Here is a 26,815-nt window from a genome sequence, read left to right on the forward strand (position 1 = left end):
AAAAACATTCATGCCACGACTCCTTTGTCAACTGAGTCAATATCAACTCCATGTATTTCAGACACGGGTGGGAAGCCAAACAATTTATGCACATTGCGAGTATAAAGGTGGCATTCCGAAGTCCATAATGCAGGCCCCCTAAAGGTAGATGACAGCCAAACCGACGGACTCAACAACCAAATTTACTCTGGTCCTGGTAACTCTGAAGTACCCGTTGGTGGGTTGTTGCTTGGTGCTCCCAGATCCGATACACTAGACTTTCCCAGCTGATCATTTCATTCTCTGAGCATTTCTGGGAGATTTCTTTTTGTTGCTATGTGGGATACTAGTTCGTGCTCGTGCGTGATCCATCGAACTTAGCTGCTCGATAGGGGGCCTACGTAGCTTAAGGGTGTCAACCTCACACGCCGCATTATGCCTCAAAACTATGCCATTTTGTTATATTACGGCCGTATAATTAAAGAGCAATGCAAGAAAAGCTCGCAGAATGATAACATTGTCCAAAAACATATTTCGCCGTTTGAACCAATTTTTTCAACGTAAAAGGCTTGCTCGGTCAGAGTAAATTTAAGACCGTGTCCCGTGCTTTTAATGAATTCTAAAGTCTAAGAAATTCAGGCTTACTTGTTCGAATTAAATCCATTTAATCCGGAGCAAATCCCAATCTGTGCATGGTCTCTAATTAGGAATAAGATCCGATATATACTGCGTTGTGGAGACAGCCCTAAATTGTTGGGGGGTCTTAAATTTAAGGGGTTGATGCTTTCCAGAAGGGATTAAAGGAACGTTTTGAAGGACCCCGATGAAGTCTACTGAAAGACCTGAGGAAATGTTTCAGACCATGTAGAAATGGCCGAATGTAGATTGAAAGGCAATGTGCCGCCCACATGGTGAACACCACTGCGCACATCTACACGGATCACGAACTCCGTTAGAATTTTCGTTGGACACACCTATACGATCAGATCAAATGATTTTTCCGTTGTTAGTTTCATTTCTGTTTATTGGGAATTTTGCTAACTCTCGATAAAAGATCATGTTTCCTGACACATGCATTATCTAATATTTCCGAGGTAAATGAAGTTAGGCCTACATGTACCTGCATTTCTTTCTGAGCGATGAGACTAGGTTGTCCCAAAAGAGAGTGTATTCGGCATGGTTTAAAACAAGGCGTCAAAATCAAAAGCGTATAAACAGTCTGTGGGAATTTAAATAAACTGTCTGCAGCGTGCAAAATGTGTCCAGGCAGGGCATGACGCCATAACACATTTCAAATCTCAAAAACCTGAAGTTAATACAACTTTGACACACAGCACATTCTGCTCTAAATTAAACAACGGGGTGAATGATAAGCCAAGTATAACTTACTGGTCGCCGAATGTAACCACACGAGCCAAAACGGAGGTTAATTAAACACTGGTTAGATTAACCGCAAAAGTTTGGCTGTGGAACATGTGTCCTGTCCTTACATGTGTCCAGCGTGTACCAACTCCACTCAATTCACTCGACTTGGCGTCTGCGCAAATCCTCTCTATCTCTACAATGCAACTTCACAAAAATGACACAACACAAAAACAAACGACCGCAACATTCGACAGTTTTACAGATTGACAGATTTGTACTTGTTTAGCATGTCGGCCGGAATATTATCACTTGCTCACGATTCTGGAAATCGAACAGGGAATAGAATGTAATTGAATAAAAATCAAAACACTGGAACTTTTTAAAGCTCGTTTATAGGTCACAGGATATTTAAAACATCTTGAAAGATTATCACAGACCCCGGTGCTGATCTGAATTGCAGAATAGCGCCTGTACACATCTAATAAAACCAGCAGAGCTTTGGTTGCCTTTACGTAGTGACTGAGTATACTTTAAATCCAGCTAAATCTTTTCGCTTTTTAAGGAGGAAAAGAGACCAAAGCAACACTAAAGTGTTGAAAAATTGGTTGTTAAAGTCATGGAGACATATAAACAAAGACGTCAAATCTATACATAAAATCGTACGAATGGCGAAAAAAGAATCAACTTGTTGCAGAGCTAAATTTGGCACTTCTGGGGTCAGAAATGTCACAGCAGCGGTATGGGCCCACTGTAACCTTCACTATACAAAGGCATCTGAAACAGTGTTGTTTTTTTATGACCTCATAATTGTACCGACACCCTTTGTGACAGATCGCGAAATAGGCAGGGAAAGGCCGACACTGTAAAAGAACAAGAAGAAGGGAAAAGAAAAAAGAAGAAAAAACCGGCACGGTGCGCTGAATTACGAGCAGGCGGGCAATATGTCGAACCCGTGTCACCGAATCATATAAGAAATAGGAACACACTATGTACACCCAATCTTCTCCATGCCACTGCCCCCTGTGATGGGACTGATGACGTTTGTAAATCTGAGGAGAGGAAACGGCATTGAGCCGAATAATTCCAAAACAAATGAAATTTCACAAATCTATTACGATGGTACAACAGCACTGTATACATTTGGGTCTTGACGTAAAAGTTTACGATAATTCACTTAGTCCAAGGTCCAAAAAAGTTCTACAGTTTTATAATCATACCCTCTTTCTATCAAACATAAAACTTGATTCTGCATTGATAATTCATGTATACTGTGTGGGGTACAGAGAGACGACGCGCTGCTTTTTCAAGCATTCACGACAAAGAGTTCGGCGTCACGTAATGACAGCATACCTGAGCGGGAAGCTGAGAAGAATGTCTTTTGTGAGAAGTCATTCGACATACAAATATGATCGCTCCCAATAATAAACCATAACCTATGGAAAACGCATGAAAAATGCACAGTAAGTGTGACAGCCCCGGGCCAAAGACATTTTTGCGATGTGGAATTCTTCATAAATGCACTGGAATGTACAGCAGTGAATTTCAAACCTTTACAACATCAATGATAAATTTGGAAGGAGAAACATTGTGGCACCCAGTAATAGTACCCTTGCAATAGAAAGTCAATTCGCGAAACTCGCTGTCAAGCAGTAGGAGTCCAGGAACGTGACATGTGAAAAGACGCCGAACTGACTTTTGCACCCGAAATGAAAAACATAGATATAGGGAAAAACACCAAGGCGATAACAACAACAACAACAGGCCAAATAACATGGTGAAGGTGGAGTGTGAAATATACGGAGAATCAACATGAAGAGCCCAATGTCCCCTTCAACGACGCCAGACAACCCCTTTCAACAAACCACCTGCTAGTCGATTTAATAGTATATTTGAACTTTTCGATAAGTATGTTTGCGGAACCTATATTATGGCGGGGCTTGTGTTGATAGCGCAAGTCAGGAGTTATACAGAATCTTTAATACACGTATAGAGACTATTGCTGACCAAATGCCTTCTAAACGATCATCTACAAAATTAAACATTTACGGAGTATAAGAGCAAGCAAACAGTAATATTTTAGAAAATAGCCTTTGCCACAGTCGTTCGTCCTTATAAAAGAACCACATTCCCTGTCAGTTGTAAAACTGAAACGAAGAACTAGATACCATAATTACGAAGACCTACATCTCTACATTGATAGTGATAAATAAAGTTAACATCGCATACGATCAAACACTTCAATGTGCTAATTTTAGTTCAGAGATAATTGATATTGAAAAACAGCACAACAAAAACACATAGCGGAAGCCTCTGACAGTCTGGTCTACGATTACACCTAGGCTAATTCATGTGGAGAAGTGGTGAGCTGGTCTATGAAAACAAACACAACTCGTCTAACCTCAGCCACACTGCCCACTCCGTCCGCCAACTTGGTGACAAAGCGGGGAATTGGAAGGACAATGCCGATTTATCTCCAACATTCTCTTATGCCAAAATATATATAACCAGCAAACGTATTTTTGATGGGCTGGAAACCTGTCAAGTAAACTGTCAACAACTGTTTGAAATAATACCAGGTTTAATTAATTTCTTGATGTCCATTTTGTTTTGGTTTTTGTGATTTTATTAAGTTGATATCAGTAAATTTTTAACCCTAACCCCTAGGGTGTATGTAAAAATCATTAGGAAATCAGAGGATTTGTGACTGTCAAGGATTATCTATTACACATGACAAAATCGCTCATTTCAAGTTATGAATAATAAAATTCTGACTCATTAACAACCAGAAAATTGTTTTTAAGGTTTTAGTTTCATATATACCTTCTTCCTCCTCTGTGTCGTCGTAATCGTCCCAGTCACTAGCACTGTCCATAATATCCATGTTGCCCCTAAGTCTCGTTGTGCAATCCACCGACAAATGGTAATGGTATTTCCATCCAAGTCATCACGGCCACACCAATTCTTTAATTAAACAACCCGAAACAAAACTCCACGACCTCGAGAGAAACACATTGACCTTGATTCAAAGGAATTCCAGTAATAAACATCAAACCGCAGCACTACAGATAAATTCGACATTGAAAAAAAATCAGTATTTACATATTCTATAATCTGGTGACAGACAGTCCCTGCTCACGAAGAGCGTACAGCACATGTTCATGTACATGTACTGTACATGTATATACCGTTGACGATACAATCCACAATCCGCCAGTACGTATGGTGAGAATCTGTGCGCTTTCAAATTTCGCAGGAGTGACTTCACGTGGTATTTCCAACACACATGACGAGGCCTTGGTTATTGACAAGCACAGTCCGTGGGTTGACGGTATAAACCATCACATCGGAAGCAGCCTTGCTGATCACTGTGTGAAATGCTAGGGCCTACTGGGATTCCATGACGAATTTATTAACAAATTCACTAAAGTGAAACACTGCCAGAACACGGAAGACTATTTTATAAATGAAATCCACTCTATTGACCGATGTCATATACAGACTCACTCAATTCATGGAGCTGCAAGATTGAAAGGACCGAATAATGGAATTTGCCACAATCAGTCTATGCCCATGACACACCGCCATGAAGCGTGACGACAAAGACCAAAACTTGAATGGGGACATTCGTCAAAGTTTAACTTAGGGTCAAACCGCGCACAAGACGAGTAACCCTTCTGGCATTCAATATCAAGCTAAACGGAGTGAGATTTTTTTCTAAGTAAACAACAACAAACCGGATTCAGATCAACGATGAATCCACCCTCGAAAGGAATGTATTGTTCTTTGTTTTTCTTTCCAATGATCTATTTTTATATACATTGGGACAGTCCATTTTTCAACACAGGTAAGAGAATGTGTATCGGTTCCACAACCCATTTCCCAAAGCGTGTTGAAAGAGAAATTGGTTAACCCTAATGATACTTTGCAGCCAGAAATCCTTAACCGCAAACACTTGATCTTAAAATGATGCTCTGCTTAAGTACCGTGCAATGAATCATGTACGCAGAAATGTGAAGTTAACCAGAAAACTGCCAACGTAACATTTCCAAACATTTATTGAACATAAATCGCGACTGCAAATATGCGCTCAAGGAGATCCAACAGAGATTTTATTCTCACCAAAACAGTGACGAGACATTTTCAATATCTTGTCCTGTACCCTTATAACAAGTCATGAATGATTTTTCTTCCATTTTGCGGCAAACCACCTATTGAAAGTACATGTATGCGTGGGAAATACAAGGAGTCAACCCATGGCCCAGCGAGTTCTCGCTGAGAGAGGGCGGCAGATTACCTCGGCGCAGCGATGGAATTACTTTGGTAGGCCCTGCTGGCTTCAAAGGGTATAGACCTATGGAACATGTACGTTTGTGAAATTTCAACTCCGTACGCCATGATCACGGTGATGTGGCTACATTATTTGGTCGATAATTTTGATTATTCCATCAATTTCCCATTCACGGAGCGTTCACGCAAACGACCTTTAGGAGTCCGAGCAGACGAATACATAAATCAGTTCGATTTGAAAAGTGTACAGTCCTTGACGATATCATATACCACGTTAACATATCAACGATTCTTTTTAGAACATTCTTAACATTACTGCGACCGAATTGAGCTTCGGAAACCATATGGGAATTTTCCTGAATTTTATTTTTTTGCATTTGGAACGTGAACCATAAACAAAACTGAAGCAGATAAACATTGACATTCTTCTCATGCATGTGCGTCCAAAAGTAACTCAACTATTAGCATGATTGAAATCATGTTGATTGATGACTCGCATACCAATATTCGACTTCTCTGACCTCCGACCTTCTTACCTAATTAAAATGGCAAAGGTTGAGTAGCTTAAAGATGGCCATGGGCTCTGAGTTTTCATCTGAGCATCGGCTGATAGTAACGGTTACTAGACGTTTATTTCTGTAAGACCATTAACGAAAACATTACGCATGCACTTGTGATAATGCACGGTTTCTTTTGGAATACCGAATATCTTTCAACAGAGCTAGGGCCGTTTTACAATACTCAATTTCGTCTCCGTGTCAGGCTTCGTGTAGGAAACCAATCCTCAATTGTGTGCCTGAAGCGTTTAACTTTAATTGAAACACTGTAGTGTTTTGCTCTTTTGCATCTTACTTGATGATTTGTGGCAGTATCAGACTTACTATTGCGCTTATAACCTCAAAGTCAGGAAGTTAAAAAAAAACAGTTGAAAACGGCCTAAAATTAAAGTAGCAAGTACTGAAATGACTACCCTAAAAGGAAGCTTTTGCGCCGATCACAAAATGAAAAGGACTCTTTGACCATGATTATGCTGTAAACTTGCCCTACAGGTCTATTCATCAAATATTGTTGTAGGCCTTGTTTCACAGTTGAACGGTAGTTCATTCATCTGTCTCTTGGCCCTCGGTCACTTTTTGTATCCTTTGCTTTACATTTCACGTCCACGTGCTTATTGCTGAATACGGGCGATTCACAACAGTGCGCCTCCAAGAGTTAACAACGTGTTTCCAAATCACAATGCGAGAAATCTGTCGACCCTTTCCAAACGCGCATTAGGTCGACAGATTTTGTGAATCGCCCGTATTGTTCGTCTCTCTCCACATCGCATCGTCCTCGCCAAACACGTTTTGGCCCGCTAAACGGGCTACAATTTGGGACGTTACGATTTTTACTTCATATTACGTTCTAACATGCCGAGGAGATGCCATTATTTCCGCGGCACCACACACAGGTGCACGGCACCTGCATTTCATTCTCGTCTTGAGACGCGCCCGTTTGGAACGTTGTAGACATTCTATTGGTCGAAGAGACATTTCACGCGCGTGCACGACGCGCGCGCGTTAAGGACTTTACCTGTGGTAGGTCACTGGAAAGGACATTCACGAGTCAATTTTCAACCCAAGATTCTTATACTAAACCGTCTTTACACTAGAAACGAATATTAAAAGCCTTTCAAAAGATGAGCAGAATTTTTAAACTGATTAGAGCAGAGCAGTGCCTTCAGTAAACAAGAAGAACACGTCACAATCCATTACATTACGCATTAAGCCAATCAATGAAGGTTAAAATTTAATACTTACCATCAAAATTTCGTTCCTGTTCCATTCTTCGGTCACCTATAGCCTGTACTAATCCTTGCACGCGTGATGCTGAGATAGTTCACAGCTTTAAGTCAGTGTCTATATATCTCGATACCGCCGCTGTACTTCGAGCGGCAAGCATCGTGTAAATGGCAATTATACTGCTTTTTAACGGAAACTGCCGGGAAGCAGGAAACAAGTCGATGCACAAACCACGCGTAGGCCTACTCGATCGAGGACATCAATGATGCACTTAGCACACACACACACATGTCACTCACTGCCCCAATTTCACGTTATTAACCGTAAAACAAACTAACAAAGAGCAGTGATGTGAAACAGGAACGCGACATTGTAATTACACACTCTTATTTCACTTTGCACAAACCATGATTGCGGGCACAGAATGGAACTACCCACGGCTGAGGGCATGATTTGCTGAAGGTCTCCACACTGCCTTGAACTATATAATACGCAAACAATTGGGTCAACTGCATATATCTGTCTTGTAATTTCACATGGGAAGGGTGGCCTATAAACAGGAACAAACAGCAAACGTTTACCCCTATAGATTCAGTTGCTCCAGGAAGCATTTAAGACTGAGATGATTCAAAATCATGTTCGTCGGTTTCTGTGATGATTTCTTTACTTTTCTGTCTCAAAATTAGAAGCAGTCATAAAGGCCGGAGTGTACCGACGTAAACTACAGCAAAAAAATTAAAGTTTAAGGAAGTGCAACCTCCTGTTCTCCGACGAAATTCGTGCAATGTATTTTTAGAACGTTTCTTTTTTATTTCATTTTCGTTACTTTTGAACAAAGTTTAGATTTTTAAATTATTATTAATGACATTACAACGCACACATCGACCTATTGTTTCTTGAACTCAGTGATGGTATTGAAGCAAAGACAACAATGAACAGTCGTCAATGCCGACTGTCAATATCACAGTAAAAACCTTCAGGAGCAACTCAGAACAAACGCACAGATTAAAAATACTTAATTTTTCAAGAGCATTGCACGTTTAATAACGAAGTGCACTAGAGGGGTATACAGCAGTTCTATAAAATAAGAAGATACTATAAATAAACTTTAAATAAATAAATAGATAAAATCTATGTGCAATGCTTTAACAAAACAAAAGTGAAACATTAAATAGACCCTGATTCAAAAACGTGCTTTTGAAATAAATAAGTACTGGTCTATCTAAAAAACGACTGCATTATCAAATAAAAATTCGATAATCCTTTTTTGTTACGGGCAGTACTTTCAGTGCATTGATTCGTTTTTGGTTACTTTGATAATTCCATTTCAATCTTAAAGTCGTGAATCTGGGCTCATTAAATAGGCACGAATACATCTAAGAAAGTACTCGACGAACAGAATGCAAGTGCAAGTGCGGAAACCAACAAATCAGGGTCTTCATTCATTAACGGTTAAATATTCAAGAACTGATCAGAATAAAGGGTTATAAGTTCAATTCAAGGATTTCTGATATTAATTTAAAGTTGATGAGGAGGTTTTTCAATTTTCTAGTCGAAAAAATGTCGATGAATAGGTTTCGCAGGAGTGATCCTGACTTCTACCCAACGTGAACGCTGTGCGATAAAAATAATTTTATCTAGATTTCAAACAGAGTCTGGATACATTGTTAGCTGCTGTTTTTTTTTTTTTTAGATCAAAGGACACTCACGAGTGATGACATTTTGAATTCCTTGTCTGACTGGATCATATTTTTGGTTGTCTTTTTCCATTCCTGTCAGAGGATGAACAGGATTTTGAAAAAAAGTACGACTAAAGATTATGGAAGTTCAATATAATATTGCCCCTGGTCAGTTTTAGAATATTACTTTTCTTTCAATAAATAGAACTATTACTTGGGAGAAACACGAAGCTGAGGGATGCAAGGAAAGATCTGACCACCATTACCATTCAAGATGTTAACGCCCACAAGATTCACCCCGATGACGTTCAATGATACAGAGAATCACAAGATTACCACCACGAAATCAGGTGATTCAATCTAGACTTAAACGTCCTGTGACCATGTGGAGGCCAGACCAAGAATATTATAATTATTATTTTTTTCAAATCACTGCAGTACACATACGTTTAACCAAACTAAGCGAGTAAATATCATTACCAAGGAGATAATGAAGATTTAATTAACAAAACAGAGAGGAAAGCCTTCACTGCTGCCTTTTCTGGGAGATTTCTGAAAGGAACAAGTGATCAAAAACTGACGTCTGCAAATAGACGATGAAAGTGAGAAAGATAAAACAGAATTTCAAAAAAACAAAAGCAGGAAAGGAAATAAAATGGTGTTTTAATCCGGTCAGAGAGCTTTCCCCAAAAGAATCCAAATAAAAAGTAAACGTGAAGTTTGTTAGGGGAGCTAGGCTGAGGATTTTTTAGGACATGCACCACCACACTGCTGTCCAATTTCCTTCAAAGCCTTCCCCAGATCATGCAGCCCAACCTCTGCATGAATTGTGTTCAATCAAGTGTGTTTTTTTCTCTTTCGTGAATGTTTATTTGATTTTGACGTCTTCCGAGTTTGTCCTCGTGCATCAAAATCTGTTAAAAAGGCACTGATACAAAAAGTCATCTCTTTTTATAGTCGGTGACAGCGGAATGTTTCAGTGAAGCACAGCTTCCTTTTCGACACTGTCATCCATTGGAGGATAGAGGGCGCCCTCCTCCTCTCCTCCTGAAGTACTATTACAATCAAGCCCTTCCAGTTCCCTTAAGAACGAGAGCCAGTTTATTGGGAGGACCTCACACATTTCTGTGGAGATCCTTGGTCATTGTAAAAATGCCTGCGTTACTCTCACAGACGTCGGGAAAAAGTCGAGTCGTGGGAACGCGGCATATCAACGTCATCCATTTTACAAAAAACGTTCCGCAGTAAACAAAATTTTACAGACGCAAAATTCCACAAGTGACTGTTCAAGAACAATCACTTTTTTTACATCCAGGTTACTGCCGGGAACATATTCAAACAAGTTTCACATTGGTTTACAATATAAACTTTCACCGTCAGTTCAGGTTCAAAAAAATTATTTACATCTTGTTTCATGTTTTGGAATAAGAAACATATAGTTTTCCTATAGTACACTGTCAAGTTTAAAAATCGTTGTGCTTACTGCACGATTTCACCTGATTATTTCTTATAAAAGATCACTTTTGCTACAAATCCATTCAAAGGTCTAAATCTAAATACATTGTATAACCATAACTGAGCATGAACATTTCAACAAGACATACAGTTAAACAAAAAATAAAAAGTGAAACCACATACATGAATAAGTTAAGTCCGATCGGGAAGACGGTCTGGAGCCAAATCTTGGCAAGATAAGAGGCTGATTGAGTTCAGGAGGCTGGTGATTGAAATACAGGAGCTTTTGAGGAGTTATAAAAATCATGAAAGTGTTTGTCACAGAGAATGTTGCATTGATTATTTACCTATTCCAACATAATAACTATGCATTCTCGCTTGTCTATCCAAGCAAGAGTTCAAATGTTGAACCAATGAGTGAAACCGTCTTTTACTTAGTGGTGCAACTTGGTTTGAACCGGTCTGTCAGAAGTCACCAGCCTTGACTGTTTTGTCCATTTCCGCCTGATCTACTTGCCAAACATCTGTGCTCTTGCCATGACACTGCTCCCTCGGCTGGGACCTGTGGGGCCCTTCTTGCCACCTGGCCCACTACCGGATGATGAGCTGTCTTGCTGAAACTTGTTCAAGAAGGGGAGCTTCTTTGAAGCTGAAAAAAAATAAACACTTTTTTTTCAATTGAGAGTTCCAAATTTGATTACTTCAGACTTTTACCTCCAATGAACACTGGGTGTAAAAAGACATCTATTTTGTATGATAAGATGACAATATTCCTTTGAGGCTGACCAAAACTAATGAGAAAAGTTTTAATATTACAAAAAGACCCTAAATGTAAAGTCAATTTCCACAAAGGAACTACTTTATCATGTTCATACGCTACACAGCATTCTCAATTCCCTGATTAATGAACTTCATCATGTGTAATGTCTAACACTGAGACCTAGGGCAGGTTCATCTACTCACATTTCACGCTGAGCTTGGCTATGCATGAAGCACCGCCATTGGCATTCTGTGCCTTGCATTCGTAGTCGCCGCTATCCTCAATTTGTGCTCTGGGGATGACAAGTGAGCAGACTCCGTCTGCTCCTTGGGATAGCTTGTGACGAATGCCTTCCTTCAAGGGTTTCCCATTCTTGAACCTTAGGGGATACAGAAAGTATGCTCCTTGAGTGACTTGGAATTTCTCTTAAAGAAATAACACGTTGCTTTGGAAACTTACAAAATGTGGGAAACCAATATGTAAAGAGTTATCATTTACTCAAAGGTTATGCACCTGTTTATACACTGTCAAGTTTATTAAAAAAATAAAAAAATAAATTTCGAAAAAAAAGAACTTTAAGGCATGGATCTAGACAGAAAATATGGGCTTTTGGGAATATGGCCCTTTCATTAAAAATCTGTTTAAATTTGTCTGAAAAGGCTAAAGGAATGCCACAGAATAAACAGGTAGCTTCCTACAAAAGAGAAATACTTCTCCCTTTGGAACTAGGATTGGGATTTCAACCAGAAAGATTACATCGTTCAGACTTTCAACATGAAAAATATTATTCTTACCATTTGGTTTCAGGAATGGGCGTTCCTTTGACAGTGCATTCAAATCTAGCCTCGCTATTGGCTTGTGCTTCACAGTCCTGGATTTTCTTTTCAAAAGAGGGCGCTTGTTGGCTGATTGATTCAGCTGCAGGGGATGGTGTGATGTCAGCTGGTGGGGCAGGTTCTGCATGTTGGATTGAAAAGGAAATATGAAGCTTTTTACTACCACAGAATTCTTGTATTTAAAACTGCTGAATTACATACCGATGTCCGCTGTTGTTTTTTCCTTTCATATTCCAAAAACGTCAAGATTTCCGTCACTATTAACAGTGATGCAGCAGAGTCCATCACAAGTACTTTCATGTGTTTAGTCAGGAGTCCTTTGTTAACACCAATCACAAGTAATATTGAACAATGTGAATGGATATGATTTGACATACAACTTGATGGCTTTAGACTTACAGGGGCTTATGACATAATCGACTGTAATACTGATTTTTATAAGACAACGATCCTTTTGGCTCATGAACTTTAGAATGATGTGACTGATATCAACGAGTTCCTTACCATGCACCACCAACATGGCTGATGTCACTGCCTCCCCTGCCTCATTGTTGGCATGGCAACTATATTTCCCAGCATCCTCGGTGTATGCCTCTGCTATGGTCAGGATGCACATGTCATCCTCCTCGCTCATCTGGAAGTACTTGGAGGATTTGATTGGTCGGCCTTCAAAGAACCAGGTGATGTCAGGCAGGGGTTTGCCCGTGACTCGACACTGGAAGTTTGTCCCACTTTCCTCAACAACCACCTGCATTAAAATCACCATATTAAAAACACTTCCATGAAGCTCTTGGACCAACACTTGAGTATACAGTGTTTTATATATATAAGGTGGTGTGAAGGCAAAACCTGTTATTAAAAATTAACTCTTTCCACACTTTTGCCAGTAATGAAATAATGTGAATAGAAAGGTAATTTTCAAATGAAATTAATTTAGGTGTGGTGCAGTGTAAGTGTTTCAAGTAAATTGCCAGAAGTCATTCACAAGTCATGCTGCAAATGTGTTCTCGAAAAAATTTTTCTTTCAATAAACTACAACAAATGCTTTCCTGTGTCGACATTCTTTTCTTGCAAATTGCACTTGATTTGTGAATTGACATGGTTATCCCCCACGAGCTGAAGTGCAAATACTTGCACTCCACATGGCACACCTATTCAATGAGTACCAAAAAAAGCCCTTTTGTCCCATTCAGAGCGGATACCTCTAAGAATAAGTATCTGCCGACAAAGATTTATCAAATTTCTTATCAGCTAAATAAACTCTCATGCAGCAGTGACATCACAGAAGCACTGAAGATATCTTATGAAATTCTTACTAAATATTTAGTTGAAAACCTATCTATTAAGAGTTTGTCAGCATATGGCTTTTCTGATGATAATGAAAATAGTTTCTAAGTGTCAAAAATATTCTTGACCTTTGGTCATGATACCAAACATATCATTTTGGCAGAGATAAAAGAGTAATTACCAAACTGAAACTAGTTCAACAGCAAAATAAATAAAAAAAGATTACCACTCAGAGTATTACATCCACTGACAAAAGAACAATGCTTCTGGATAGACACTAATATAAAAAAAAATCAAACCTAAAAAGAAAACTTGCAGCAAGATGCCCTCAGAAATCTGTGATTGTCAAGATGACTTTTTATACAGATTTATTACAAATGCCAAGATGGTAATTTATGGCACAACTTTCTGGAATAACAAGGTTCATAAACTGGTGTTATTAATTTGCTCAAGAATTCTATACCTGGTCTTGGAGTTCTTCTACAAAGACGGGTGCTTCTGAATCAGAGGAGAATCGAACTGGTTCACCGATAGCATCCATGGTGTCATCAAACTGAGCAATCACCTCACTGTACGGGGCAAAATGTTGAAGGTTCAGACAAATAATGCTAGGAATCAACTCGTTTGATTGCATGGTGCATAAATATTTGTTCAGAGGTGGTCCTGTCTTGCAGAGGCTGAGCAAAAGTTTAAGTGCTTATCAATTTGGTTGAAAATTGAAAAGTATGAAATTAATGTATTAAGAGAAGTGCTTGCTGCACCGACCCAAATAAAAGACCTTGCCAAAGTTCCTGAACAAAGAACAGTAGAATAAAACTAGAGATGAAATAAAGCATAAAAATTCCATAACCTGACAAAATAAAAGCACTATTTAATTAAATTTGGGGGCATAAAAATCGAACTTCACTTGAAACTTTTTGTAAAGGTACTAAAACTAAGTATCATGAGAACAGACATAATATGTTATTAATAGAATAATTACGTGATTGGCTGGTCTTAAACGTGCATTTAAGACTGGCTCAGGAGAATGGATGTGACTAGTATGCCTGAGCTGTGGGCAAGGGCATTATCGGCGTCCGTTCTCCTGAGCAAGGTCTTAAACATTATCTTAAGACTGGCCAAGCACATAATTATTCCCATTCATAAATACCTTTTTATCTAGAGTCAAACAAAGTCAATATATGATGAATTTCCAACGATTTTGTTCTACACTTTCCTTGCATTTTCCCAAACACCCCCATCCATTTTATGATATATTCCTTTTGGAAGTTGTCCAATAGAATCCCCTTCAATGAACTTGGTGCACGTATGGTGAGCCGTGTGCACAGCACACGGACTCTTGACCAACCAGAATTGATTAAACTGTCTCGTATTCATGTGCCAGCGCATGATTTATGCACTTCTCAGTGGGCATTATCAAATGTTCATACGCGGTCATGTGATGCATTTCGACCAACATGAATAGAAAAACTGTCCTAGGTATTTATAAATGTCTTTTAACTGACACAGATAACAGAGCTATAATCAGTGTTTGTAACCCAAAACATGCAAACTGAAAAAAGAAAATGTGCCCAATATTTATTGAACATACAGCTGATAAAGGAATGTCTAACCTGTCCTGATCAGGAGCAGATTGTGCAACAGGTGCAAAGATTGCAATGGGTTCAGATGAAGTGACAGGTGGAGTGGACTGTGGTCCAGTCGCACTGTAAGTGAAAGGAGAGCGAGGTGAATGAGTGAAGACAAAAAGAATGTGGTGAAGAGGAATGGGGGGGGGTGGTGCTGCATAAAAAAACTGGTTCAAAGTGCACAGATAAATACAAGGGAGGTGAGATGGAAGAGAAATAGGACGATAGACACAGAGACATACACAGAGATATGATGACAGCAAAAGCAAATAATTCAGTGGTGAAGATTGTGACTGTGACCTGGGCCTCATCTCAGGAGCTTATATACATGGAAATTTACAAAGCCTGGAAAAAAATTTACTGTACCAACGGAGGTTGCGAGCTGAAATGCTTTGTAACGTATGCAAAAGGTCATCAATTTCAAGCTGAGTTTTTTTCTAACAAACCGCTGAACAATAGATTCTACTAACCAGCTCCAAAGATTTCAATCTGTGGCACCGGACTGGACATTTTGGCCTCTAATAATTTTTTTGGAAGGATGAAATAGTTCTAAGGATCTCCTTAGAAGGTGATGAATTTTCAGAAAATCACGGGTCAGTTTCAGAGCAGTTGACCACAGACATGGGCTAAGCAAGGAAACTTTGTACTAAGCAAAAATAGGATACCAACCAAGCTATACAGTATTCTATATATCCTCTGACTGGTAAACAGCTCATTTTGCTGAGCACGTGAATTTGTTAAGCAATATCTGGCAGGTAGACCTGTGAAACTGAATCTTATTGTCCAAAAGAACAGACAGACAATGACCGTGAATTTGAAGCTATACTTACTCAATGATTTGCTTGTCTGCAACAGCAGCTGTCTGATCCTGGATAACTCTCAGACTGAATCCGCATTCGGTCTGGCCCTCCTTATTGGTGGCTGTACACACATATTCTCCCTCATCTGTTGCCAGGGCAACAGGAATTTCAAAAGTGTGGGAGAACTTGTCCGAGTACACCCGGAAGCGGCCTCCATCTCTGATTGGTACGTCGTCTTTTGACCATGTAACTATTTCAGGAAACACAAAATCAAAACTTGTTAACACAAAAGTATTTAAATACAGCTAACCCCATACAGCATTTGACTTGAGTGAGAAGGAGCAATATGTCGAATTTTAGGAAGTAACAGTTGGATCAAAATGAAAAGTTGAATCACTATCAAATGCTTAGATGAAGTTTACTTTCACTGAACAACAAAAAGATCATAATATAAGACCAAATTTGCATCTGCACAAGACATGCTACATACACTCCCTAGTTGTCATCCTGCATAATTAGACATTTTAGCAGATATTTTGACAGATTGGCAACCATGCACAGACAAGAGGAAAAGAAGGAGGAGTGACGACATTTATTGAAACAGGAGTAACCTGGACACGGATGGCTAGAAACAGAGAGGACTAGAAAGCACATGAGGAGGGCTACATTCTACCAAAGGATGGACACGGCCCTGAAAATTTGATATTTTGAAGGCAATCAGTGGCAATTAAACCAGGGTAAAATTTCCAAAGGGCACCTGGGGTGGATACATTTTTTTCAAGGAGCATACGGGCTGTCCACTCCTGCTGTGTCTATCATAGTTACACCACTGAAGGCAAAACGATGACAAAGATTCCAGGTACCTGTTGGGATGGGTTCCCCATCCACGTCGCACACAAAGCGTGCCATCCCTCCTTCCTCCACAGTCTGAGACTGGGGTTCCTCAAAGAACTCTGGAGGGATGTTCTCATCATCCATGATGGCTTGATGGTCGGTGGTTGTCGCTGTGATGTCTTGACTCACGTTGATACTTATACTCACACTAGGCTCCTCTGTCAAATCAAACAAGTGACTTTAAGTCCCCACAGGTGCAATGAAAACAAGTGACTTTAAATCCCCACAGGTGTAGTTGTATAAATCTTGTTATACTAGGCACTGAAATCTATTTGAACATTTATAACCAAACGAAGACTTTCAAGGTTCATGAGAATTAATCTTAAATCTAGAAAAATCAGCCAAGAAAGTTCTTCCCACGTAAGTCTACCACTAGTAGTCATCATTTGTGGTATCACAAAGTTGTCTTTTTATTACTCAAGTTTAAACTGAATTCTTTCTCTGGGGCAGGCTATGGGGAAACTAGCTCCTGACTCAATCCTGCTACAACTTCTGTTGAGGTTTCCTCACCTATGACATTCAGTGTGCATTGGCAGTCCGCCTCGCCATGATCATTCAGAGCTTCACAAGTGTATTTGCCAGAGTCTTCAGGGAAGACCTCGGCGATCACCAGCTGGTGAATGTTGCCCCGGCTGACATAGCGGAACTCATCACTGTCTGGTATGTCTTGTCCATTACGAAGCCAGCCAACATCCATTGGCCGTGCACCTGGGGTATCACAATGCAAACCAAGAGGTTTTTTTTCTAATTTGCAACTAATTAGATTGAAAGAAAAAACAGATCAGTAGTCAACTAATAAACTCAAATTAAAATGATGACATTCCTTAAATTATCAATTAGGGAAAAATCCATGTAAAGTATCATTCATATCATTAAACTTGAACTACTCAATTTATTACTTAATTTCATTCCATTAGGGGAATATGCAACATAATTCCAAACAAATAGCTATTCATGGTATAATTTTCAAAAAAGTGGTACAGTCAGATGCCAACTTACCAGTTATTTGGACTTCCAAGACAACTCGAGCTCCATCATTTACTGTCATGTCCCGCAGGCGCTGGACAAACTCTGGTGGTCCATCTCCTTCAGTGTCATCAATCTTCTGATCTGTTTCAATCATTGCCTGCTTCTTCTTAGCAAGCAAGCGTTCTGAGTCTTCATCCTTCTCATCTTCTACATGCTCCTTTTCCTTTGGCTCAGCATCTTCTTCGGTTGGTTTGGAATCTATGGGTACTTCATCTTTTGTTACAGCTTCAGGCTTATCTGGTGCCTTTTCGAGTGTGTCCAGACGGATTGCCTCAACTCCTTCTTCATCAGCAAGAGGGATGAATCGAGCTGGGCTGGAGTGATCTGAACCCGATTCCTCCAACAAATCAGATTCCAATTTGAAAGGCAGTTCAGCTTTTGGAGCAGAACCTGGCTTTCCCACTCCAACTGGGGCAAAGGCACCACCTTTGGAGCTCTTCTGTTTGGAAGATCGGGCATACGAATCAAAGCTTCTCTCATATCGGTCTTCAGCTGAGGTTGGAGACAGTCTTGATGCAGACGTTGTTGTTCTAAATGAATCTTCAGTGAATGATCTGTCAGTGTCATATCTCCTACCAGCTGAGGTGTAGTCACGGTCATAATCAGTTGTGATGACTTTAGGCGATGGTGATCTTTGTCGGTGGCTACGACTCGACTCGTAGCTATCACGGTATGACTTCTTGCTAGATGATGAATACAAATCCCTTTCCTGAACACCCAAAGAGATTGGTGAGACTGAGCGTTTCACTGGGGACAATGATCTCTGTCTGTACAAATGCTGAGGTTCAAATCTATCATAAGATCTGGTTGATGAGGCATATGAAGAAGACTGGTAATCTCTACGTTCAGGCTTCGAATAGGCTGATGTGCTCTGACTTGATGGCAAGCTGTAATCCCTTTGCTTGGATCGTGTAGTTGGTGAAGTCGTTCTGTCTCTTGTGGATATCCTATCCACAATGCGGATTTCTCTTGCTGTACGTAGAGACTGTGTAGCAACCGGAGTAACTGGACGCTCTGGGAGTAATGATGTTGGCTGAGGTGTAAGCTGGGTCTCAGAAGATTCACCCTCTGATAACAGCTGCCTGTAACTGGCGCGCTCTTGCCGAGAATCTCGGTGTGAGACATCTCTGGGAGAGGCAGGTCGAGGAGATGTGTAAGATTTTCTTGTGGTAACATCAGACATTGATGCCAAGGTACCCCTTGGAGCTGAGGGTGTGCTTGATTCCTGGGCAGAAGCATAGGTCTTGGGAGTAACAGGTCTCTTCACATCACTTGGCTGTCGCTGGTAAGTTGGTGTCACACTTCGCCTTGTGCCCAAAACTGGTGACATGGCACTCTCTCTTGGTGTATCGTAAGATGACAACTTGCTAATGATCTTGATTTCTCTGGCAGTACGTAGTGAATCAGTAGCAACTGGAGTGACGGGTCTTCCAGAATGAGGTGATGTAGGCCGACCACTGTATGATTCATGTGAGTCTGTTGACAACAATCGGGAGTCTCTGTGCCTGCGCTCAGTGTCAGATGATGTTGGTGTAACACTTCGTCTGTGGTGTCTTGTCACCTCTGGTGAGGCAGGTCTTCTTGCACGTGTCTCAACAGATTTTCTGTCTGAAGGTATGGGGTAATCCCTATGATATTGCTCTGATGATGTCATACTCCTCTTCTGATCAGAATAAACTGCAGATGAAGAAGGCATCCTTGGAGAGACTGGTCTCCTGGCATCTCTCTGCAGTTGCTCCTGAGATGGAGTTACACTGCGTCGTGTGCCAGGGACCGGTGATATGCCACTCTGCCTCACTGAATCGTAGGATGACAACCTTTCAATAATGCGGATCTCTCTTGGAGTGCGCAAAGAATCGGTGCCAACTGGTGTGACTGGACGGCCATGAAGAGGTGATGGGGATCGTCCACTGTATGACTCAATAGAGTCAGTTGACAGCAACTGGTAATCTCTCTGCTGCTGTTCTGCATCATCGGATGGCTTGGTACTTTGTCTGTGATGTGGAGTAACTCTAGGTGATGCAGGCCGTAGTCTAGGTGCTTCAAAGGATTCTATGTCTGAAGACGACAAGGAATATTCTCTACGCCGATAATCTGGGTAGGTTGGAGTACTGTCACGTCTGGGAGCAGAGACTGTGGGTGAAGCAGAGGACTTCTTCACGGATGATTTCGGGAATTCTCTGTGTCTCCTTTCAGGAGTTGGTGAGATAGATCTTCCACTGGTGGAATCATAGGATGACATTCTCTCAATGATCATGATCTCCCGTGGTGTGCGTTCAGAGTCAGTTCCAACGGGTGTCACAGAGCGTCTTAGACCTGGGGAACGAGATCTTGAGTCAAAGGATTCAACTGAATCGGTTGACAGTAGTCTCATGTCCCTTGGCCTGTGCTGTGTGTCAGAGAAAGTTGGTGTCATGTCTCGTCTCTGAGCGGCATCGTAAGAATGCTTGTGTACCGATGATGGTGGCTTAGCACCTCTCTCTAAGACCACTGCGGCTCTCGGCGAAATGGATCTTGGTCTGAAGGAGTCAAATGATCTCTCATACTCGGGTGTTGTTGGAGTGCGACTTCGCTTTGGGACAGTTGACATACTTGGTGATTTGGACCTCTGCCTGAAGCTCTGAGGAGTTGGTCTGTCCAGTGAGGTACGACGGTAGTCTTTGTCTCCATAATCAGATGCTGGAGTTACACTCCTCCCACCATACCTAGCAGTTGGAGTTGTTGATCTACCTCTGTAGGAGCTTGTAGAACTCTGGGAGTCATATCGAGGCCTTCTCTCATGTGGCACAGAGTGATCTTCGAATTCAGAGGTGCTTGACATTCTGCTAGGTGTTGGTGCTGTAGTGACAGACTTCTCTCTTGGCATGAAAGGATGCGGCCTATTACCAATGAACTCTCGCAAAGATGGAAGGTGATAACGCTCAATATCTGTTTTCTTGACAGGCCGGCCTTCCTTTGGAGGAACAGATTTAGCTCTGACAGGTTGAGGATACCTCTTGGGCACTGGACGAATTCTTTCCTCATCATCAAACACTGGTGTAAATATCTCTGGCAGTTGTCTCGCAGGGACAGAACTTGGTCTGAAAGCTTGAGCCTGCTTCTGTATGGCTTTCATTTTTTTCATGTAAGCATCATAATCAGGGGCAGAAGGTGTTATATACCCGGCTCTGGTTGGTGTAATACTTTGAGTTCTCTTCCCTTCATAGCTTGGCCGTCTTCCGTAGAGATCTTCATAGTCAGATGACAAGGTTCTTCGTCTTCGTGTTGGTGTTATGCTCCTTGTCCTCGATACACTCGGTGTTCTGGACCTTGGGAAAGATGGTGTCCTCTCTCTCTGTTGAAACTCATACTCTGAGGCGCTCAGGATATCCTCAAACAGGGCAGCAAAGTAGCGGTCGTCATGGGGCGTTGGTGTGACTGCTTTAGCAGGGAGTGCATGATGAGGCACGTAGGATGGTGTTGGACATTTGTGCTCTCCATGTCTGCCCTTCTTTGGGATCTCATAATGAGGGATGTAAGTCGGTCCATACCCATCATCAACAACAGGATGCGGGATGGTGCGTGCGACAACAGGTACAGGTACTGACTGAGCACGAGCCAGTGGTGGGGTTCTGGCATAGGGTACTGGTTTGTATCCTGGTACAGGCTTCTGCTTTCTCATATCAATGGTTGGACTGTACAAAGGAGGAGGTCCAAATGCTGGCATGTAGGAAGGACTGTAGGATCGTCTGTGACTTCTCACGGGTACAGATGATGGCCGGTAGAGAAGAGGCTGTTCCTTCCTTTGTTGGATTCTTCTTGCCTTTCGCTCCTCGAAAGTCTCTGGGACTGGACGCACCTTTTGTGGTTTGCGGTGCGGTTTAGGCTCTTTGGGCTCTTCCTTGGGTTTACGACGAGTCCGGCGTCTTCCTCTGCCTCGTCCCAATTCACCCTCATCTTCAGATTCCACATCAGCTTCAACTACAAATGTGAAAGGATAAAACACAAATAGAACAAAGTTTTAACTTCTAAATATATTTATTTGTCTGAAACAGTATTAAGTAGAAATAAATGACGGCAATAATATATTTTTGTGGATGGATTTTTGTTACAAAGCAATAAGTATTTGCAGGGAAAAAAATGAAAAGGTTGCAATTCAGAGCAACAGTGCTAAAAACTAACATTAAGAAAATAATTAACCTAGCCTGACTAAATCTTTACATTACAGAGGCATTTTCAATATGTTCACCTAACACAATTACATTTTTTCCAAATGATCATACCTTCCAGAACGATAAGGTCTGCAGCACAAGAAGCCTTGCCAGCAGGTGAACTGGCTGCAGCCTTGTATCGTCCAGCATCTGTTGGTGTCACTCCAGTGATAACCAGGGTCTGAGCTCCCCCGGGATGTTTCTCAATAGAAATGTGCTCGTCCTCATCAATGCGGACATTGTCTTTGTACCTACACCCCAAAAGAAATAGGACTTCATTTAAAATTTGTTTTAATAATTATAAGTATTTTTGTCTAAAATTGGATTAATATAAATAAATAACCTTCACTGGTCGTTTTGAGTACTGTTTTAATTAAAAATATCCCATTTACCCATTACTTCCTAAATAATCTGACTAAAAATCCTAATTGTAATTTCTCTTATAATTTAAATTCTGAATACAATGAAATGGCCAAAAATCATTTAACAGACTTGAACACACTGTAAACCTTTCTCAAAGAATAAAATGACAACAAAATTCACAAAATGGGGGGGAGGGGGAGAAAAGGAGATGAATTGTTTCAAATATACCAGATAATTTGTGGCTCTGGGAATCCAGAAACTTGTATGTCAAGATGAGCTGTCTTTCCTTCCTTAACGCGTTTGCCTCTTACAGGTTTGTGGAAGGATGGACGGATGTAGTCCAGGGTTTCATCTGGTTCCATTCCTGAATTGTAAAAATGAAATAAGAGATGCAGCCAGGTCAACAACTGAAAGGAAATTCATTTGAATTAGATGACATCTAAAATTTAGATTTGTTATCTCAAGGCAAGCCCACTGAATCACTTGTGGTGGTTTAGAAACAAGAATGTTAAAGCGATATGCTCAATGATGTGATTTGAAACTAAACTGTTGACACCTTCACCAAATAATGTTTTCTCATTGTTTTGGTTAATTTGAAACTTCAGAATGAAGAGACTGGACTGACTTAACCATGGACAGGTTTCTAACCAGCCATATTTCAGTTGACTTAAAAGCACCATACTGTATCTATAAAATCAACCCCATTTTAATAAACTATGTGCTCCGCAACAGCATTTACCAAAATGTGACTTAACTTTTCCACCGTATTAATTTTTCCTTCCACATTACTCACTTTCTTCCACAACCAACTCGCAGGCCGAGCTATCCTGACCCTCTTCGCTGGTAGCCGTGCATCGGTAGGTTCCTGTATCACTCAGTCTGGCACTATGCACCTCCAATGAACATACACCCCACCTGTTGGTGATGCTGTAGTAGTAGCCATCGAATATTGGGTTCCCATCCTTTGTCCATGCTACTTTAGGAGCAGGGTAGCCCTGCACAGCGCAAGTAAGGCGGACACTGTCGTTCTCTGCAACTTTCTTGCGACGGAGTGGCAGACTGAAGAATGGAGCACAGTTCAGACGGCGGCGGGCGGGTATGTGTTTGGAGATTGTCGTGAGATCTTCAAGACTTGACTCTCTGCAGTGGAAAGGATTTATAACCCACATGGACAAATAATTTATCTCATAACTGACAGTAACTAAATTTAAAAAATAAACAAAGACTATCTCTATAGAGGTATCTGACTATCTTTATCCAATGGTGAGAGCAATAACGCTTTATGTGTGAATTAAGTTCAAGTACCAAATTAATTCTATTCAAAGTATTCAACTACGACTAATATAATTTCATTTAATATATATTTTTAAAACTCAACAGAAGCTCCATCATTGCATATTAAAAACATAGCAATGTAACGAGTACAGAAATTTAAACTGGATTAAAGTTAAAGAAAAAAGTAAGAAAATTTAAAATCATTTAAATTTAAAGTCCGAAGAGGTGGCTACGACATTCTTATCTCTCAAGTAATTATTAGTTCTTGAAGCCGCAATTTGTACACTAAAAAGTGCAAGGGCAATTCATTCCTGGCTTAGTGGCATGGATGTGTAGGCTTAAAGGTTATGAAAACATAACACAGGAATATTGGGACAGACAAACAAGGTAATATATACATAATAATAAAACATGATAAGATTGATGGCAATATCATGACAACTTGAAATCAAAACAGGATACTTTACCATTCAATGATTATTACTTTTACTTTAAAGGTCTTCAAAAACTACCAATGAAAAGTTTAACAAAAAGTAAGCACAAATATCAAAGAGAAAATACCAAATGTTTATTGGGGGAAAAATTAAAATAGGGCTAGTTGCTTGGATGAAAATTCGACCACCAGTTAATGCCTTCATTTTGTCAAAGCATGTCAATGGAACATCCAAAGAGGCTATTTACTATGGTAGCTATGTAACCGATGCTACTACACTACTCTATCATCAGCACACTGTTCAGACGAACCTATTTTTTAATAACAGTTTATACTTATTTTCCACACTGAGTTTTCATCTTAACAGAAACCTAAAGTTAATTTTGGTCATTAACAAATTATTTAAAAGATGAAACAAATCAAATTAGGATTTCAAACTTACCGTGACGGTTCTGAGGCTGGTTCGCTCTCCGCTCCACAACCTGTGTAGTGACAGCAGGAGTCAGCCATGTCATAGTAATACACTCCACGGTTAGTTGTTAGCCCCTCAGGAATTAGTACCTCAGTGGATAGCGCATGCACACATCGCATCATGACAAACCGGACAGGAGTTGCTTTCGTTTTAACTCCACTTGGGTAACTCGCGAACTTTCCATGGTTCAAGTTCTAAATTTGGTAGTACATGTACTTTTGGGGGGTCCACGTCTACAGAGACGTGCATGTTAGTCGCGGCTTGCAATGCTACTAATTGCCATTAGCACATGCACAACTAGTTCGACAGTCATGCAAGTAAAGACTATGGTACAGTATAGACTAGACTATTGAGACTGTAGACTACGGCCATGCAAGTGTGATGTATTAGTTGGACAGACGATGCTGCACGTACCATCAGGTGGTAGTCGTGTTGTAAGGAGGTCATAATCAAACGTGACAATAACCTCTGGTATACGATTGACAACATCTCTTGGTGTATTGCTAGAATGTGGAAGTTGGGATTGTGAACTTGGCAACACATCCAAAAACCCTTCCAGGTCATCCAGGTCACCTAAGTCAAAGAATTCTGTCGTTAGAGAGGTCACGCAAGATTCGGCATCGTCTTCCGAACTTTGAGAAGCGCTTGGATGAGAGACAGCGGCTACAGCTGAATCCATGATGTGAGTTTGTCTCTCTAGTTTCCAGGACTGACTCAATGATTCCTAACTTGTGAGGTTTTGTGTCAATGTTGAACTCTGCAGTAGTGATGGATGGCACTGGGTTAGTTTATCCTAGCCTGTGCCATCATCCATTCTTTATTGATTCAAGGTCACTGAGCATCTAAATTAAGACAAGAATCCTCAACTGGAGTTTGTTCGTTAATATCTATGTCTTTTTCCCCAACCTAGTAAAATTTATGGGCTGCATCCCGAAGGTGAGAATAAACTGTAGCCTGACATGCCCTCAACTGGGACTATTTTTAATGCTGCTGCATTACAATTGTCAATAAACATGCGACAGTAAAACCAAGAGAAAGGTAAAATCACAAACGTCAAGTGATGCAGGGCCAACTGTCACATAAATGTGATATCTGCTTTGATATGACAACTAACGTTGATAAACTACTTCAGGTGATAAGCCTACACAAAGAATAAAACCAAAGCCATGACAAAATATCCTAGATTCCTACTGTGCAAGTATTTCAGATCTAAAAAAATAACAACACCAGGCCCTAAGAATTGTTCAGTGAAACCTTGGTACTGTTTTTCAAGGTTAAAGTCAAACTTAGGGAATTTAGAGCACCCGAGAATAAGCACTTCTCTACACAAGACCATTACACAATGGACGAGCCTACCTACCACTGTTCATCGTCATATCCTTTCTCTGACCTGTCAAACACTACCATTCAACCCCACAACTAACTCAGTTCAATATAAATCTAGCTCGCATCGTTTACAAAAGGAGTAAGTGCTATTTAATACTGGCAAGCACTCAGTTTATGCATGGGAAAAATGTGACCTGTTAGAGTCCGGTTTACTCACAACAATGCATTCTGTTTGTTTACACTAGTCTAACTTTTCAAACACGTGGTCCAGACTGCACTGAGAAATTTAGTTGATGGAAACCAGGGTGGGATCTGTTACACAAAATGGGACTCAGCAACATAAGGCTTATGTATCCATAAGTAGCAAGTAGAGAACAGGGGCCTACATATTTACAGAGGACACGGTCATGATCTAGAGTAATCAACAAGATCAGTTAGTCTGTAGTTCTGATCCAAATTATTCCAGTAAGCTGAGACATCCTGGATAATCAAATTACACTCACGAGTAAACCCGACAAACTTTATGTCCCTACTGTGAGCACTCTCCGGGTGGAATTGTAGAAAGGTCTGTCATGGCAGCTTGAGATTTCTTAAACATTTTTTAATTTACCAGGACTGTTAAACCAAAGCAACAAGGACTTCCTCACTCAAAGCACTGTTGAATTCAATGATGCTAACAGGCCAAGTACAAACTTGTCAATGCTGGCATTTTGTTAGTAGAAAACAAGACAAACACTGAGTTATCAGAATAAATTAGTGACATTTCAAGCTAAGAATAGTGTTAAATTTGAAAGTGTTAATTTGTTAAGTATCAATTATTTGCAGTCTGACAATATCTGAAAGGGACAGAACGTTCTGCAATTATTTCATTGCCAGTTAACATATTTGCAGATGAAATTTATTTCTATGATTGTAATCTTTTCTGAAAATTAAAATCTATGCCAACGGATTTCTCATCTCATCTACTGTCACTTGA

At 40.4% G+C, this 26,815-nt stretch overlaps 2 protein-coding genes across 3 annotated transcripts in view; both read right to left on the minus strand.

Annotated features, from left to right (window-relative positions):
* Positions 1–4,900, minus strand: part of LOC110985015 (myosin light chain kinase, smooth muscle-like) — a 66,996-nt gene extending 62,096 nt beyond the window's left edge. The window contains exon 1 of the mRNA XM_022245703.2: positions 4,165–4,900. Coding sequence (XP_022101395.2) covers positions 4,165–4,225 — 61 coding nt within the window. The 5' untranslated portion in view covers positions 4,226–4,900. The remainder of the gene's footprint in view (positions 1–4,164) is intronic.
* A 3,527-nt stretch (positions 4,901–8,427) lies between these two features.
* LOC110985846 (titin-like) overlaps positions 8,428–26,815 on the minus strand; it is a 120,170-nt gene continuing 101,782 nt past the window's right edge. The window contains exons 151-164 of one of the 2 annotated variants that reach the window (XM_087134452.1): positions 24,484–24,523; positions 23,127–23,473; positions 22,562–22,697; positions 22,043–22,221; positions 17,751–21,740; positions 17,262–17,459; positions 16,721–16,909; positions 15,888–16,107; positions 15,043–15,135; positions 13,893–13,998; positions 12,647–12,890; positions 12,101–12,263; positions 11,510–11,685; positions 8,428–11,195 (exon numbers count right to left, since the gene is read on the minus strand). In XM_087134452.1, coding sequence (XP_086990578.1) covers positions 11,056–11,195; positions 11,510–11,685; positions 12,101–12,263; positions 12,647–12,890; positions 13,893–13,998; positions 15,043–15,135; positions 15,888–16,107; positions 16,721–16,909; positions 17,262–17,459; positions 17,751–21,740; positions 22,043–22,221; positions 22,562–22,697; positions 23,127–23,473; positions 24,484–24,523 — 6,221 coding nt within the window. In that variant the 3' untranslated portion in view covers positions 8,428–11,055. The remainder of the gene's footprint in view (positions 11,196–11,509; positions 11,686–12,100; positions 12,264–12,646; positions 12,891–13,892; positions 13,999–15,042; positions 15,136–15,887; positions 16,108–16,720; positions 16,910–17,261; positions 17,460–17,750; positions 21,741–22,042; positions 22,222–22,561; positions 22,698–23,126; positions 23,474–24,483; positions 24,524–26,815) is intronic. The other variant, XM_087134453.1, reaches the window with a different exon arrangement.

The sequence above is a fragment of the Acanthaster planci genome, linkage group LG03, assembly GCF_054643075.1.
Source record: "Acanthaster planci isolate LZ-2023a linkage group LG03, COTS_SCS, whole genome shotgun sequence".
NCBI classification, from domain to species: domain Eukaryota; kingdom Metazoa; phylum Echinodermata; class Asteroidea; order Valvatida; family Acanthasteridae; genus Acanthaster; species Acanthaster planci.